Here is an 11889-nt window from a genome sequence, read left to right on the forward strand (position 1 = left end):
CCAGGCAGCTAATGGGTTTGGGGTTGCTCTCCGTCAGATCAGAGTCTCTTTTTGACACCATTATTTTTCTGCCAGCTTAACTCGAACCTAAGTGTCAGGCAGGGGTGGGAACCGCTAACGTCAGGAAACTCGCAGGAAAATAAATCCAAGCGAGCGCTTCCAAATGTCTTGCTGAAATGTGTACAAAACCACTGGCTGTTTATTACTGTATGTTGCAGCCTGTCATGTTTTTTACATTTAAGCCCCATTTTTTGGGGCAGCAATCACATTTATTTTTAGACTGGAGCTCTCCCATAAATAGGGAATTCAACTTCAGTTGTTAGGGGATGACTTGTCATAACCCTATCAAATGACCATCTGCTCAGCCCTGCTGAAATGTCTGCATGTAAAAAGGAAACAGTTATGTGTGATGTCCTCTTTCTCTGCGTTGGGCGCTTCTGGGACACTTGTCACTGAAGCGAGCTTGGAAAGCAGCTTACTCAGAGGGAACCAGGGAAGTCCTTGGACTGCCTCCTCTTTCCCATGCTAACGGGAGCCAAGCTCACCCCATCTACTAGATTTATGTAAAAGACATTAAGGGTTGTTAGTAAAATGTCTATTCGGTCTAGACTGTGCCCTGGTTATCTGTGCCTTCTGTGCCAGTAGCTTCACTGGACACCGATATTTGCACAATCCAGCGGTTACTCTGAGAGCAAATGAATCGGTTTTCTGCCAAAGCACTGACCTCCTGTGATTGATTGACCTGGCGAACGGCCCTCTGCTGACAACGGGGTATAAAAAAGGACTTCTGAGTAAATGAGTGTCATTAGACCTCGAACTGCTTGGAGCCATGAGGGTGATACTGTTGGCTGTGGTTTACATCCCCTTCACTGTGGCCATGGAACGGTAAGAAAAAGTGTCTAGCATCACTGACACACATCTCAGATGGCTTCCTGGGGTGACCCGTGCTTGTTGCTATCTGAGGTCTCAAAAAAGGAACAAATTAAAAAAAAAAAGAGTATATGAGAACTCTAGGAAGGAGATCCAGTTAATTTTTGTGTGTTTATTTTATTTGCATAGGATCCCTCTCATTCGATTCAAATCTATCAAGAAACAGCTGAAGGAAAAGGGAGAATTAGAGGAATTCTGGAGGAATCACCACCCCGACATTTTTGCCCGGAGGTACCTGCATTGCTTCCCTGCAGATATTGCTTTATCGGTAGGAACCGCTTCAGAAAGGCTGTACGATTACATGAATGTAAGTACAGTTTTGGTAATGCAATCATAAGGACTCGCTGTTCTCTTGAAGGCAGATTTTTTTCCCAGCACGTTTGAAATCTAGTATCTCAATGAAATTATAGGGCTTGGGATGGCTCGTTGCTCTATGCTATAAATACTAGATCATAAAAAATTAGTTTACCAGTCTGCAAAATAAAGCATGTATGGATCTAGGTTAGCATGGGTGGGACCTGGGTAGAAAGCTGATGTAATCTAGCAGTGGTAGTCCTGTGACAAGTTTTATTTTTGTATAGATGTGTATTGGACTTGGTTGGGTCTCCAAGCAAATATGGAAGGTTTGCCTGTATCAGGCTTGGCTCAGGATTGGGTTTTTAGTAGCAGAATCTGATTACTTCATTTAGCTATATTCTATTTATCAGAAACTTGGATGTTTGCATGTTATAAAAAATCCCCCAAATCTCATTTATTTGATCATGTGGAGTCATAAATCAGTGATAACAAAGACCCAAGTAGAGTTTTTATTTTTCTTCTTTTATCTCCTGAGCTTAATGTCTATCAAATATTTGAGACTGACCTGGGTCTCATACTAAGCTGGCTGAATTTACCCTCCAAACTGAGAAAAGAAAAAGATGGGTTTCAGTGGATCTCAGACAGGCAAGTCAGCAGGTCACCCATTTTGTAAACTGTCTTTCCTTGTCCATTTGGCTGGTCTCTGTTTTCGATTTTATTCGGTTCTTCTGCTATGCTTATCTAAAGGAAAGCTAAGTTGCAGAAATGTTGTGGAGGCTGCATCTGAACAGGGAGGGGAAGGGAAAGCCAAATTATTTCAGCAAGAACTTCCTGACACTTGAGCACCATAAAGGAATATGTCAAGAGGAGCTAGAGACGTGTGAAGAACAAAGGAGACTGAAAAATTTTGGCCTGCTCTAAAGCTTATCAAAGAGGGATAAATATCAAAATAAAGCAAAATCCACTTCCCCAGCATATCCAGCTAGCACCAGGAACAGTTTTGTGGAGGTTTCAGTGTGGTGTGTTTGTGCGGGTTTTTTTGGTTTTGGTTTTTTTTTTGGACCAACGTGAGTTGACACCAACATATGACCAACATAGAGCTGCCTCACTTTACAGATTAATCAATAAAGGTTTGTTTAATACAGGAAGGAATAAAATCCTGCTGTACAGCTGGAAATTCTCTTAAATGGTGCGCTTGCTTGCCTTTTCATGATTATCTCATTCAGACCATAAACTCCGGGGTCAGAAACTAGATTCAGTGTATTAATTAACAAGTATGCACTTGAAGTTGCATATTCAAATAATTGTATTGCTTTTCTTGGCTTGGCACTGGGTATTGCTTTTCTATCTGTGTTTGAATTCCAGAAATGCCTCTTCCTAAAAATAGGTCTCTTAATGCTGAAGTGCTCTTCCAGGGCCAGATAGGGGCACTTAGACACTTGCATTTGGGATATGGATAAGCTCTTCACTCCAGCATTCACGTGTTCACAAATTATCTCTAGCTTCAATTGGTATCCAAGGACGGTCAGTGGTTTCTTTATCCACTGGATGAACTTTGTTCAGTACATCAGATATACTCTCTGCAACAGAATTCATTTTTTAACTTGCTAATAGCTGCTAATTACAAAGGAAAATGCCCAGCCACCTGTAGCATCATTTGTGCCGCTGGCCGGAGTCCTCTGACGCTGGCAGAGGTGGGTTGTGCTGCCTTTGCATCACTGATGTGAAATCACCCGTTGGGGTGAATGGAGGTAAATCCAGTTGGCGGCCGGTCACAAGTGGTGTTCCAGGGCTCTGTGTTGGGGCCAGTTCTGTTTAATATCTTTATCAATGATCTGGATGAGGGGATCGAGTGCACCCTCAGTAAGTTTGTAGATGACACCAAGCTGTGCGGGAGTGTTGATCTGCTCGAGGGTAGGAAGGCTCTGCAGAGGGATCTGGACAGGCTGGATCCATGGGCCAAGGCCAGTTGTGTGAGGTTCAACAAGGCTGAGTGTCGGATCCTGCACTTGGATCACAACAACCCCATGCAACGCTACAGGCCTGGGGAAGAGTGGCTGGAAAGCTGCCCAGCGGAAAAGGACCTGGGGGTGCTGGTCGACAGCCAACTGAATATGAGCCAGCAGTGTGCCCAGGTGGCCAAGAAGGCCAAAAGCATCCTGGCTTGTATCAGAAATAATGTGGCCAGCAGGACTAGGGAAGTGATCGTCCCCCTGTACTTGCACAGAGAACTGGGGTTGTTTAGCCTGGAGAAAAGGAGGCTGAGGGGAGACCTTATCGCTCTCTACAACTGCCTGAAAGGAGGTTGTAGAGAGGTGGGGGTCGGTCTCTTCTCCCAAGTAACAAGTGATAGGACAAGAGGAAATGGCCTCAAGTTGCACCAGGGGAGGTTTAGACTGGGTATTAGGAAAAAATTTCTTCACTGAGAGGGTTATCAAGCATTGGAACAGGCTGCCCAGGGAAGTGGTTGAGTCGCCATCCCTGGAGGTATTTAAAAGACATGTAGATGTGGTGCTTAGGGACATGGTTCAGTGGTGGACTTGGCAGTGCTAGGTTAACAGTTGGACTCGATGATCTTGAAGGTCTTTTCCAACCTAAATGATTCTATGAGTCTATGGTTTCTTACTGACTTCAGCAGGGAGCTGCCTGAAAGCCCGCGTGGTTGTGTGAGACCTTTGTCTTGGGATTGACCTTGCCATCACTGAAGTCGGTGCAAGAGGGCTTGTTGACTTCATGGGGAACCCGACTGAGCTTAAAAGGCTTTAAAAATGCTGCACTGTTATGCATGCAGCTGGAGTGAAATCCGCTGCCCGCAGCCACTCGTGGAGCCAGACACACTTCCCTGGGGTGTGCAATTTATGTTTAGATGAAATTGCACCAAACCCCCTGAGAAAGCATTGCATGATGTTCCCAAGTCTGCTTTTTCCTCAGGAATAGCTCCCTGGGAGGCAGGCCGGGGCTGACCAGGTTGTTCTTCCCCCAGGCGCAGTACTATGGAGTTGTGAGTGTCGGCACGCCGCCACAGAGGTTCACCGTTGTGTTTGACACCGGCTCCTCCAATTTTTGGGTCCCTTCTGCTTATTGCATCAGTGAAGCGTGCAGTAAGAAACGTTACCCTCCCTTACGCTCCTCGTGTCTTGGGTACCTTGGCCATTTCTCCTTTCCCAAGGAGCTCGCCTGCAGCAGGGATTTGGGAGGGGAGTCCCCTCCCCGGCTTGCTCCTGTCTCTGCCCCTCCGCGCTGCCCCGCAGCCAGAGCAGGCGCTGCCTGCAGCTGCCAAACCCCTCTCCACACCACGAGGTGCCTGATGTAAAAGGCATGAAAATAAACCTGGGAGAGCTACAAATAGCAGTGGAAATGCCCATTTGTGTTTTGATTTGCCTTTAAAACCCAAAATAACCTCCGAGGTACAGAAAAACAGGGGTGCCTGTGGGGGAATGCGCACCTCCATCGACGCCTTCCTCGTAAGACAAGCAAAAATCTGCTTTGCCTGCATCTCGGCCGGCTCTGCATCAGTGCAGGAGCCTCCCCTTGGTGCACAGGTGTCATTTGTTTTGTGTAGGGGTGCACCAGAAATTTAAGTCCTTTCTGTCGGATTCGTATGAGCACGGAGGGGAAGCCTTCTCCTTGCAGTACGGCACGGGACAGCTTCTGGGCATTGCTGGCAAAGACACGCTGCAGGTGAGCCTCCACCTAAAATGGGTGTCAGCCTCCAGGTCAACTGTTTTCAGGGCAGTTCAGATACTGGCCTTGCCCTGGAAGGCCTTGCCTGGTTCCGGCAAGGGCAGGGCGAGGTCCCACCAAGCCGAGTGCTGAGAGGTGCGGGTGCTGCTCTGGCTTTGGGCTACCGAGACAAATCCCTAAGATTTTATTTTGCATTTCTGCTTCTCTCCTTGGGTTCTGTCCTGGGTTTATGAAGAAACATCCACAAAATTAAGGTATTAAAAGGAATTGGTGCAGCCTGCCCACCAAATGGGCACCTGCTATGTTGATGCAAGTCACACAAGGATATCCAGGCTTTATAAACTGGATGAATCCATTGATATGGATCTGAAATGTGGGTAATTTCTTGTAACTGATAGTGCCTTTACTTTCACTTGTACCAAACAGATAAGTAACATCTCCATCAAGGGACAGGACTTTGGCGAGTCGGTGTTTGAGCCAGGAATAACCTTTGCCCTTGCCCACTTCGATGGCGTGCTGGGCTTGGGCTACCCCTCCTTAGCAGTGGGCAATGCTCTGCCCGTGTTTGACAGCATCATGAACCAGCAGCTGGTAGAGGAGCCGGTCTTCTCTTTCTACCTTAAAAGGTCAGTCTTTAAAGTGACACTGCCAAAAAAGAAGCAAATCTATTTCAATTGTTGAGACAACTGTGCATCTGTATAAATCTTCAAATCTAGAAAGTAATTTTCCCCATTTCTTTTTTTTTTTTTTCAATTTGACACTGAAAAATATGGAGTGGAAAGGAAAAATGTGCTAGGGAGGACCATGAATTTTTGGACAGAGAGTTATTCTTGTTGGAGCTAGTCATGAACAAAAGAAAAGCTCCCAGCTCAGACTCACCATGTCTGAGTTGCCAGAGGTTTCCTCTGGCCAGTGGAGATGAACAGAAATGCCATGCTACACCCAAGTAGCCACATTTCAGAAAATAAGTGTTGTTACCTCATCTGGACCTAGCTGTAACTCCACCAATTTATCTAGTGTTTATTCTGAGGTGAGAACAGCAACTGGCTCAACCTGCTCCTGATGCCTATCTTAGCCCTTGGCAGCCTGCAGTAAGTCTTCTCAGAGGTTGTTTGGAGGCTCTGAGTTGGGACATACACAGTTATAATTTAGAAATAATCCCTTTCGGCCATCCATATCTGAATTTAGAAAGGGCTGTGGTTTGTCTTTTGCTTTTTAAGTGTAATCTCCCAGGCATGTGCTGGCACACTCCCATGTCTGTGTTAACCTGTCTTCTGCTTTCAGAGGAGATGACACCGAGAATGGTGGTGAGTTGATTCTGGGGGGCATAGACCATTCCCTCTACAAAGGCTCAATCCACTGGGTCCCAGTCACTGAGAAAAGCTACTGGCAAATACACCTGAACAAGTATGTATGTATGTATGTATGAAATACCTGGTGGAATTCACCTCCCCAGGTAAAACCCTCAGAGACAGAAACACCTAGAGATACAGATGCAGGACGACTTGGCTGCAGTGTTTTACCCTTGCGCCTTTCAAAGAGGGGGTTTGCCAGGATGAGACTGGGGTTTATTAGCTCTCTAAATCTGCTGTGACATGGGTAGCTGGTTTCTGGGAGAGCAAGTTAATATGTTTTAATACGACACACCAATGGTCAACTTGACTCTTGGTGGACTATTCAGTTAAGAGGTTAAGGCACCCAGGAACTGAATCCAGCTCCAGGTCCTGCTCTCATCTTTCTTGTAAACCTTGGTCAAAGTACGCCGTGCCCCTTCAGTCCTTCTCCTGCTGCACAAATCGATGAGGGTACATAGCTGTGGGTGAGGACAAATTCATCATCAGGCAACAAGTGATTAGGGCTGCAGGAGTCCTGAGAGAGAAAAGTGGGTCCACAAATGAGAAGTCTTCCTCATGCTGTTTCCTTTTATTACCTTCTTGTCTTTTAAAGCCGTTCTTTTCTTTTAAGACTGGGAAAGCTTGGCAGCTACTTTTAACTTCAGACCGTACTCTGGTACTTTAGCCAGCAATAATATGCTTCTTCAGTCACAGTGTATATGCCATTTGCTTAAAGACGCTTTGTTTTTCACTCGCAGCATAAAGATCCAGGGCCGGGTGGCATTTTGCTCCCACGGCTGTGAAGCCATCGTTGACTCAGGCACTTCTCTTATCACTGGCCCATCTTCACAAATCAGGCGATTACAGGAGTATATTGGGGCAAGCCCGTCGCATACTGGAGAGGTAAAAACTATACAGCCAGAAAACAGCCAGAGAGGAAGAGAAACTGGTATTTGGTGCAAAGAGCTTATAGGGTGGGAAGATAACAGAAATAATTGCTCAGAAAGGTCTCAGCAAAAGCCTTGTTTCCAGGACAGCACTGAACTCTTGTTGGACATGTTGGTTTCGACCCGTCTGCCTTGCTGCCCCGGCCCTCCTCCCAAATGTCCACCTTCTCTCCCGTACTCATCAGTGCTGGTGCATAAGGAAATAATGGGGCCGTCAGTATGAGGAATTGATCCATACTCTACATCAGAGATAATTTTCTTTTGGAAAATCAGAGAAGCACTTCCTTTCAAAGTCCCTGGCTATAGCCATTGGCTTGCTCAAGCCAGGAGGGGTTTGGTGCTGACGGCCAGCCCTGTCAGCATCAAATGGAAAGGGAAAGGTATTATAATTGCAGCCCCACATGGTTCCACTGACAGGACCTCTCACGGTCAGCTTGCAGCAGAGCAGGCGGTGTCGTGCTGGGGCTCCCCAGAGCAACGTACACCTGTGATGCTTGCAACGCTGGCTCCTGGCAGGTGAGCCCATGGGGTGCAGGACAGACCTCGCTGTCTCTTATTCTCCCTCCTGAACCTTATTCCTCTGTCTCCTCACTGGTTTTCCTCACTTCCCTGCCACTCTCTCCCCCGTCCTACTTGCTGATGCTCCCCACCGGTCCTCCCCGTCCCTGCTTGCCCTCTGAGGAGCCCCTCCATCTCCTCCAGCAGGCCAAAACAGCCTTGATGTATCTCTTCGTGGCCTCTCTGGCCCCACACCTGCAGTCCCCAGCCCCCTGTGCCTCTCTGGGGGGCTTGCATGAGCTCAGGTTGCTCAAGGTAGGTTAGGCTTTCCCACCGCCTTGCCTGCAGACTGGGCTGGGATGTCTCTGCCACCCTTTGCATCTCCCTGCTGGCAATTTTCAGATGGCATGACCAAACCCTTGTAATGTCTAAAGCACTGAGATAACAAGCCTGAGATGGCTAAACCCACCCACCTCCAGGCAGAGAGCAGCTTATTTTTACTGTGCCTTATTGCTGGCCCTTGGCTGACTCCCACGGGTCATTACCACGTCGCCACAGCTCCAGTGCCCCAAGTAAAGCTGCCGCGTATGGTTGCTGTTAACTTCGCAGTTGTCTTGATCCTGACACAAAACTGCACTTGGAAGAAAATTAAGAGTGTCACGGCTGCCCAGTGCACTGGGCAAAGATCGAAGGCAAAAGTGGACTTTTAATCTGCCTCTTTTTGTAAGAGGAGGACTTGGAGTTGCATCTGTGTAACTTGTGAAGCTTCTGATTCTTTCTCAATTAAACCTTAAATTTCATTTTTATTCAAATTTTCAGATACATGTCAAAGAGTATGCTTTAATTACAAGTTGATTTTATAATGGTACATACTAATGAATATAGATAAAATATGTATTTCCAATGCACTTATATGAGTGTAATATAAACAAGAAACAGGTCATTGCAGTATAAGTTTATATACTCCAGTGCTGACTTAAGAGCTCAGCCAGCATCTCAGATTCTGCAGAAAAGCATCCTGAAAATAAGACTTTCCATGACTGTTTTTGTAGCAACCGCAGACAGGCTGAGTATGTTGGCTCAAATTTATCCCAGTATAAGTGGGTGCATCCATCAGTGATTTTACAAGAACTTTTGTCTCTTTCCAGCAAGGATTAATTTGTTCTGGACGTACTAGCTATGTAAATGAATTATGTCTTGCTTCTTGTATCCTACAAACCATTATACTGACTTTTTTACCCTTGTCCTCTGTATCCCATGGTTTATTTTGTTCTAATGGTATGACACCTGATAAGTACGTACAAGATTTAGGGCTATGTTTTCATAAAGCAGATTTAACAACCACAAAGTAGATTCTTCCTTATAGGAAGCCTCTAAAAACAATGACTTTAAACACTACAGTTTACAGCAAAGATCCCTCTGAGGCTTGCAGCATTCTGCAGTGCCATTTAACATGTCAGTTGTTTCATGAAATAACTAGAAAGGCCAGGAAATGATCTTCTGTGTTACTGTAAGTGAATGTGTTATTTATGGAAATTAATGGACATGCCAGAGTTTAGTCCTTCTGCTCTTTAAATCCCACTCCAGGGCAGAGTATAAAGTGCCGTATTCCTCACTGGCTTTTTTTCCCTAAAACTATGATGTTATGGGAGCAGGCGGGGTGAGCTGCAGCTGTAGGGTGCTGCCTGCGTGGGCTGGAGGCAGCTCCCTCCACACAGTCCCAGCCAGAGCATCGAAGGACTTTTACTCAGCAAACCTTGCTAACATGGGTTCACTGGGGCTCACACACTGAGTTTTGTACGGGAGGACGTCAGAGTGCTCCTTCACCTTGTCCCTTTTGGGGCTCGTGAGGATTTTCGTCAGCCCTGGGTCCCTAGGGGCTTTGGTGCAGCGGTCTGGGCTGTTAGGCTGGTTTGACCCAATGCAGGAGCTGGAAAGCCGGAGGGCAGTGTTGGGCCATGAGTCAGCCTGATGCTGTTTCTCTGTAGTAAATTCACTCTTACCTGCCACAAAAGTCTTGAATTCAAAGGGCAATACTTAAAAAAAAGGCAAACCAATCCCGTCTCAACCAGCGCATCGCGTACAGTTTCTCGTAGACTGCAGAAGACTGTCCAGCTTGCCTCACATAAGCTTCACAATCGGACACCACGAGTACAAGCTGACAGCAGAGCATTACATCGTAAAGGTGCGTATCTGCGGGCTCCCCACTTCCCTGTCCCTGCTCCCCGAGCCGGGGCTGGAGCAGGCAGCCGCAAGGACGCATGCTTTCCCTTCCAGGAGTCTATTGAAGACCAAACCTTCTGCATGAGCGGCTTTCAGTCTCTCGACATCACCACTCGCACCGGCCCGCTCTGGATTTTAGGAGATGTCTTTATGTCTGCGTTTTACTGCATTTTTGACCGTGGGAATGACAGAGTGGGATTTGCAAAAGCTCTTCATAGGAAGGATTACTACTGAGTCGTAGTAGCATTTATGCTGCGTTAGCCCGAATGTTAATGTAATGATCTTCAACGCACATGTGAAGAAGGGCTTTAACTGAAACTCTGGACCTAAATGCAGTCGTGTTTGGGCTTTGTGGTGATCCTTGTCCCAAATTATATAGTTTGGTTCAATCTCTGTATGTTTACAACTGAGAAACAATTTTTCCTGAATAACTGATGGACACCACAGCTCTCAGGATGAAGTGAAATCAGCTCAGCACTCAGATTTGTGGAAGAGCAGGAAGGATAAAAATGCTGAACAGTGCCAGGCTGACAAGATAGCAGTTACAAGCGGGGGAAAGTAATCCCAGTCTGGTCTGGTCTGGGTACCCTTTTTTCTTCTCGTGTGCTAGTTTCCACCTCATTTCTTACGGCTTTCCTTTTCCTCACTATTTTTCACAGTTGGGGTTTTGTCCAACCTAATTTCCTTAGTGCCATGTAAATTCTCTTTAGATGGACTTGCTCCAACCAGTTTACATAAAGGGGAATTTGACTGATGCCTGTGTGGCCACTACTTTCCACTACTGTTCCTTGCACACAATTTCCTGCTCCTTACGCCATCTCTCAAACCTGCTCTTCCCCTTGGGTTCATTCTCGCTTGACATTTTTTCCCTCTTTTGGGCCTCGGTGTTTAATGTCCGTGTCTTAGGTCAGATGCTGCTTTTAGTGTCTGACACCTCTGCCCCTTGGCAGTGCGGGCAGCTGGGAGCAGCATCTATTCGCATTACAAAAACCAGACTGCAACCCTCGCAAAGGGAGCTGCAAAGGGATGCTGCGGTGTCGCTCCACCTCAGATGAGTTACGAGACCAATGCACCAGCACTAGACATCTACTGGCCCTTCCTCAGCCACTTCTTGGCAGCAGCGGCAGCAGCTTCAGCGCTGGCAGAGGTGTGAAACAGCCACAGGTAGCTGCGCTGGTTCGGCAAAAGAAGACTCACCTAAATTATACCCATTGGAGTATTTGTTTGGATTGCTAAAGCTGATACTGCCCCCGTACACATGAATAAAACTTAACCAAGCAAAATCTGCTTAGGACGTAGCGCTGGTTCAGTTTCGTTTTATGTTTTCTTACAGCAGTTTCTGCGTGGTGAAGATGGGGAGGAGAGGGTGCAACAGTGATTGAAAATCCAGGTTGCTCTGCGGCCTGGAGGGGAGAGATGGGACGTGGTGGGGTGTTGGGGCTGCTTATGTCTCCCCAAAGCCAAAAAATGCCTGCAGCCCCAGCCCCGGGCACTGGGCACCTCCCAGGCCGGGCAGGGCCGGGGGCAGCTGGAGACGGGCCCCGCTGCGGCATTGCTGGGGCAGGGGCTGGTGGCCCCGGGGGACTTGCTGCTGCCGCCTGCCTGGATGTGCTTAACACAGACCAAACGCAACATCCATTACTGGCCTCCGCAGCCCCTTAGATTTTGAGGCTTCATTTGTAAGACTCAGTAAGTATTACTAAAGCGAGACGGTTTGCCTGTAGGTCTCTCTGAAATACTGGTGTTGCCTGCCAGTATGAAATACTCCCTCTCTCCGGTGCACATTTTCACAACCCTCTATTTGCAGCCGCAATGTGTTACGCATTTGGCATCCAGGCTATCAGCTTCTAGCAAGGGGGGCTCTGCTGCCAGTTGTCCCTTTTTGCAGGCATGATTGAGCTGTATGAAGTTACCACGTATTTCAGGCCAGTCTTGCCTTGTTTTCCCTTTGTCCGTATCACTCGTAAAGAACAGAG

At 47.1% G+C, this 11889-nt stretch overlaps 1 protein-coding gene across 1 annotated transcript; it reads left to right on the forward strand.

The window, feature by feature from the left end:
* The first annotated feature begins 829 nt into the window (after window positions 1-829).
* LOC142404619 (cathepsin E-like) lies at window positions 830-10147 on the forward strand. Its single transcript, XM_075491616.1, has 9 exons — window positions 830-885; window positions 1060-1237; window positions 4211-4328; window positions 4790-4908; window positions 5338-5537; window positions 6196-6318; window positions 7004-7148; window positions 9777-9875; window positions 9968-10147. Exons 1-9 carry the CDS (start codon window positions 830-832, stop codon window positions 10145-10147), a joined length of 1218 nt encoding a protein of 405 aa, XP_075347731.1.
* The last annotated feature ends 1742 nt before the right edge of the window (window positions 10148-11889 follow it).

The sequence above is a fragment of the Mycteria americana genome, chromosome 1, assembly GCF_035582795.1.
Source record: "Mycteria americana isolate JAX WOST 10 ecotype Jacksonville Zoo and Gardens chromosome 1, USCA_MyAme_1.0, whole genome shotgun sequence".
In the NCBI taxonomy this organism is placed as follows: Eukaryota; Metazoa; Chordata; class Aves; order Ciconiiformes; family Ciconiidae; genus Mycteria; species Mycteria americana.

Coding starts and splice junctions, on each gene's coding strand:
- LOC142404619 (XM_075491616.1), top strand. CDS start 830: ATGAGGGTGATACTGTTGGCTGTGGTTTACATCCCCTTCACTGTGGCC. Junction 4,329..4,789: donor TTGCATCAGTGAAGCGTGCA/GTAAGAAACGTT, acceptor TGTTTTGTGTAG/GGGTGCACCAGAAATTTAAG. Junction 4,909..5,337: donor CTGGCAAAGACACGCTGCAG/GTGAGCCTCCAC, acceptor TGTACCAAACAG/ATAAGTAACATCTCCATCAA.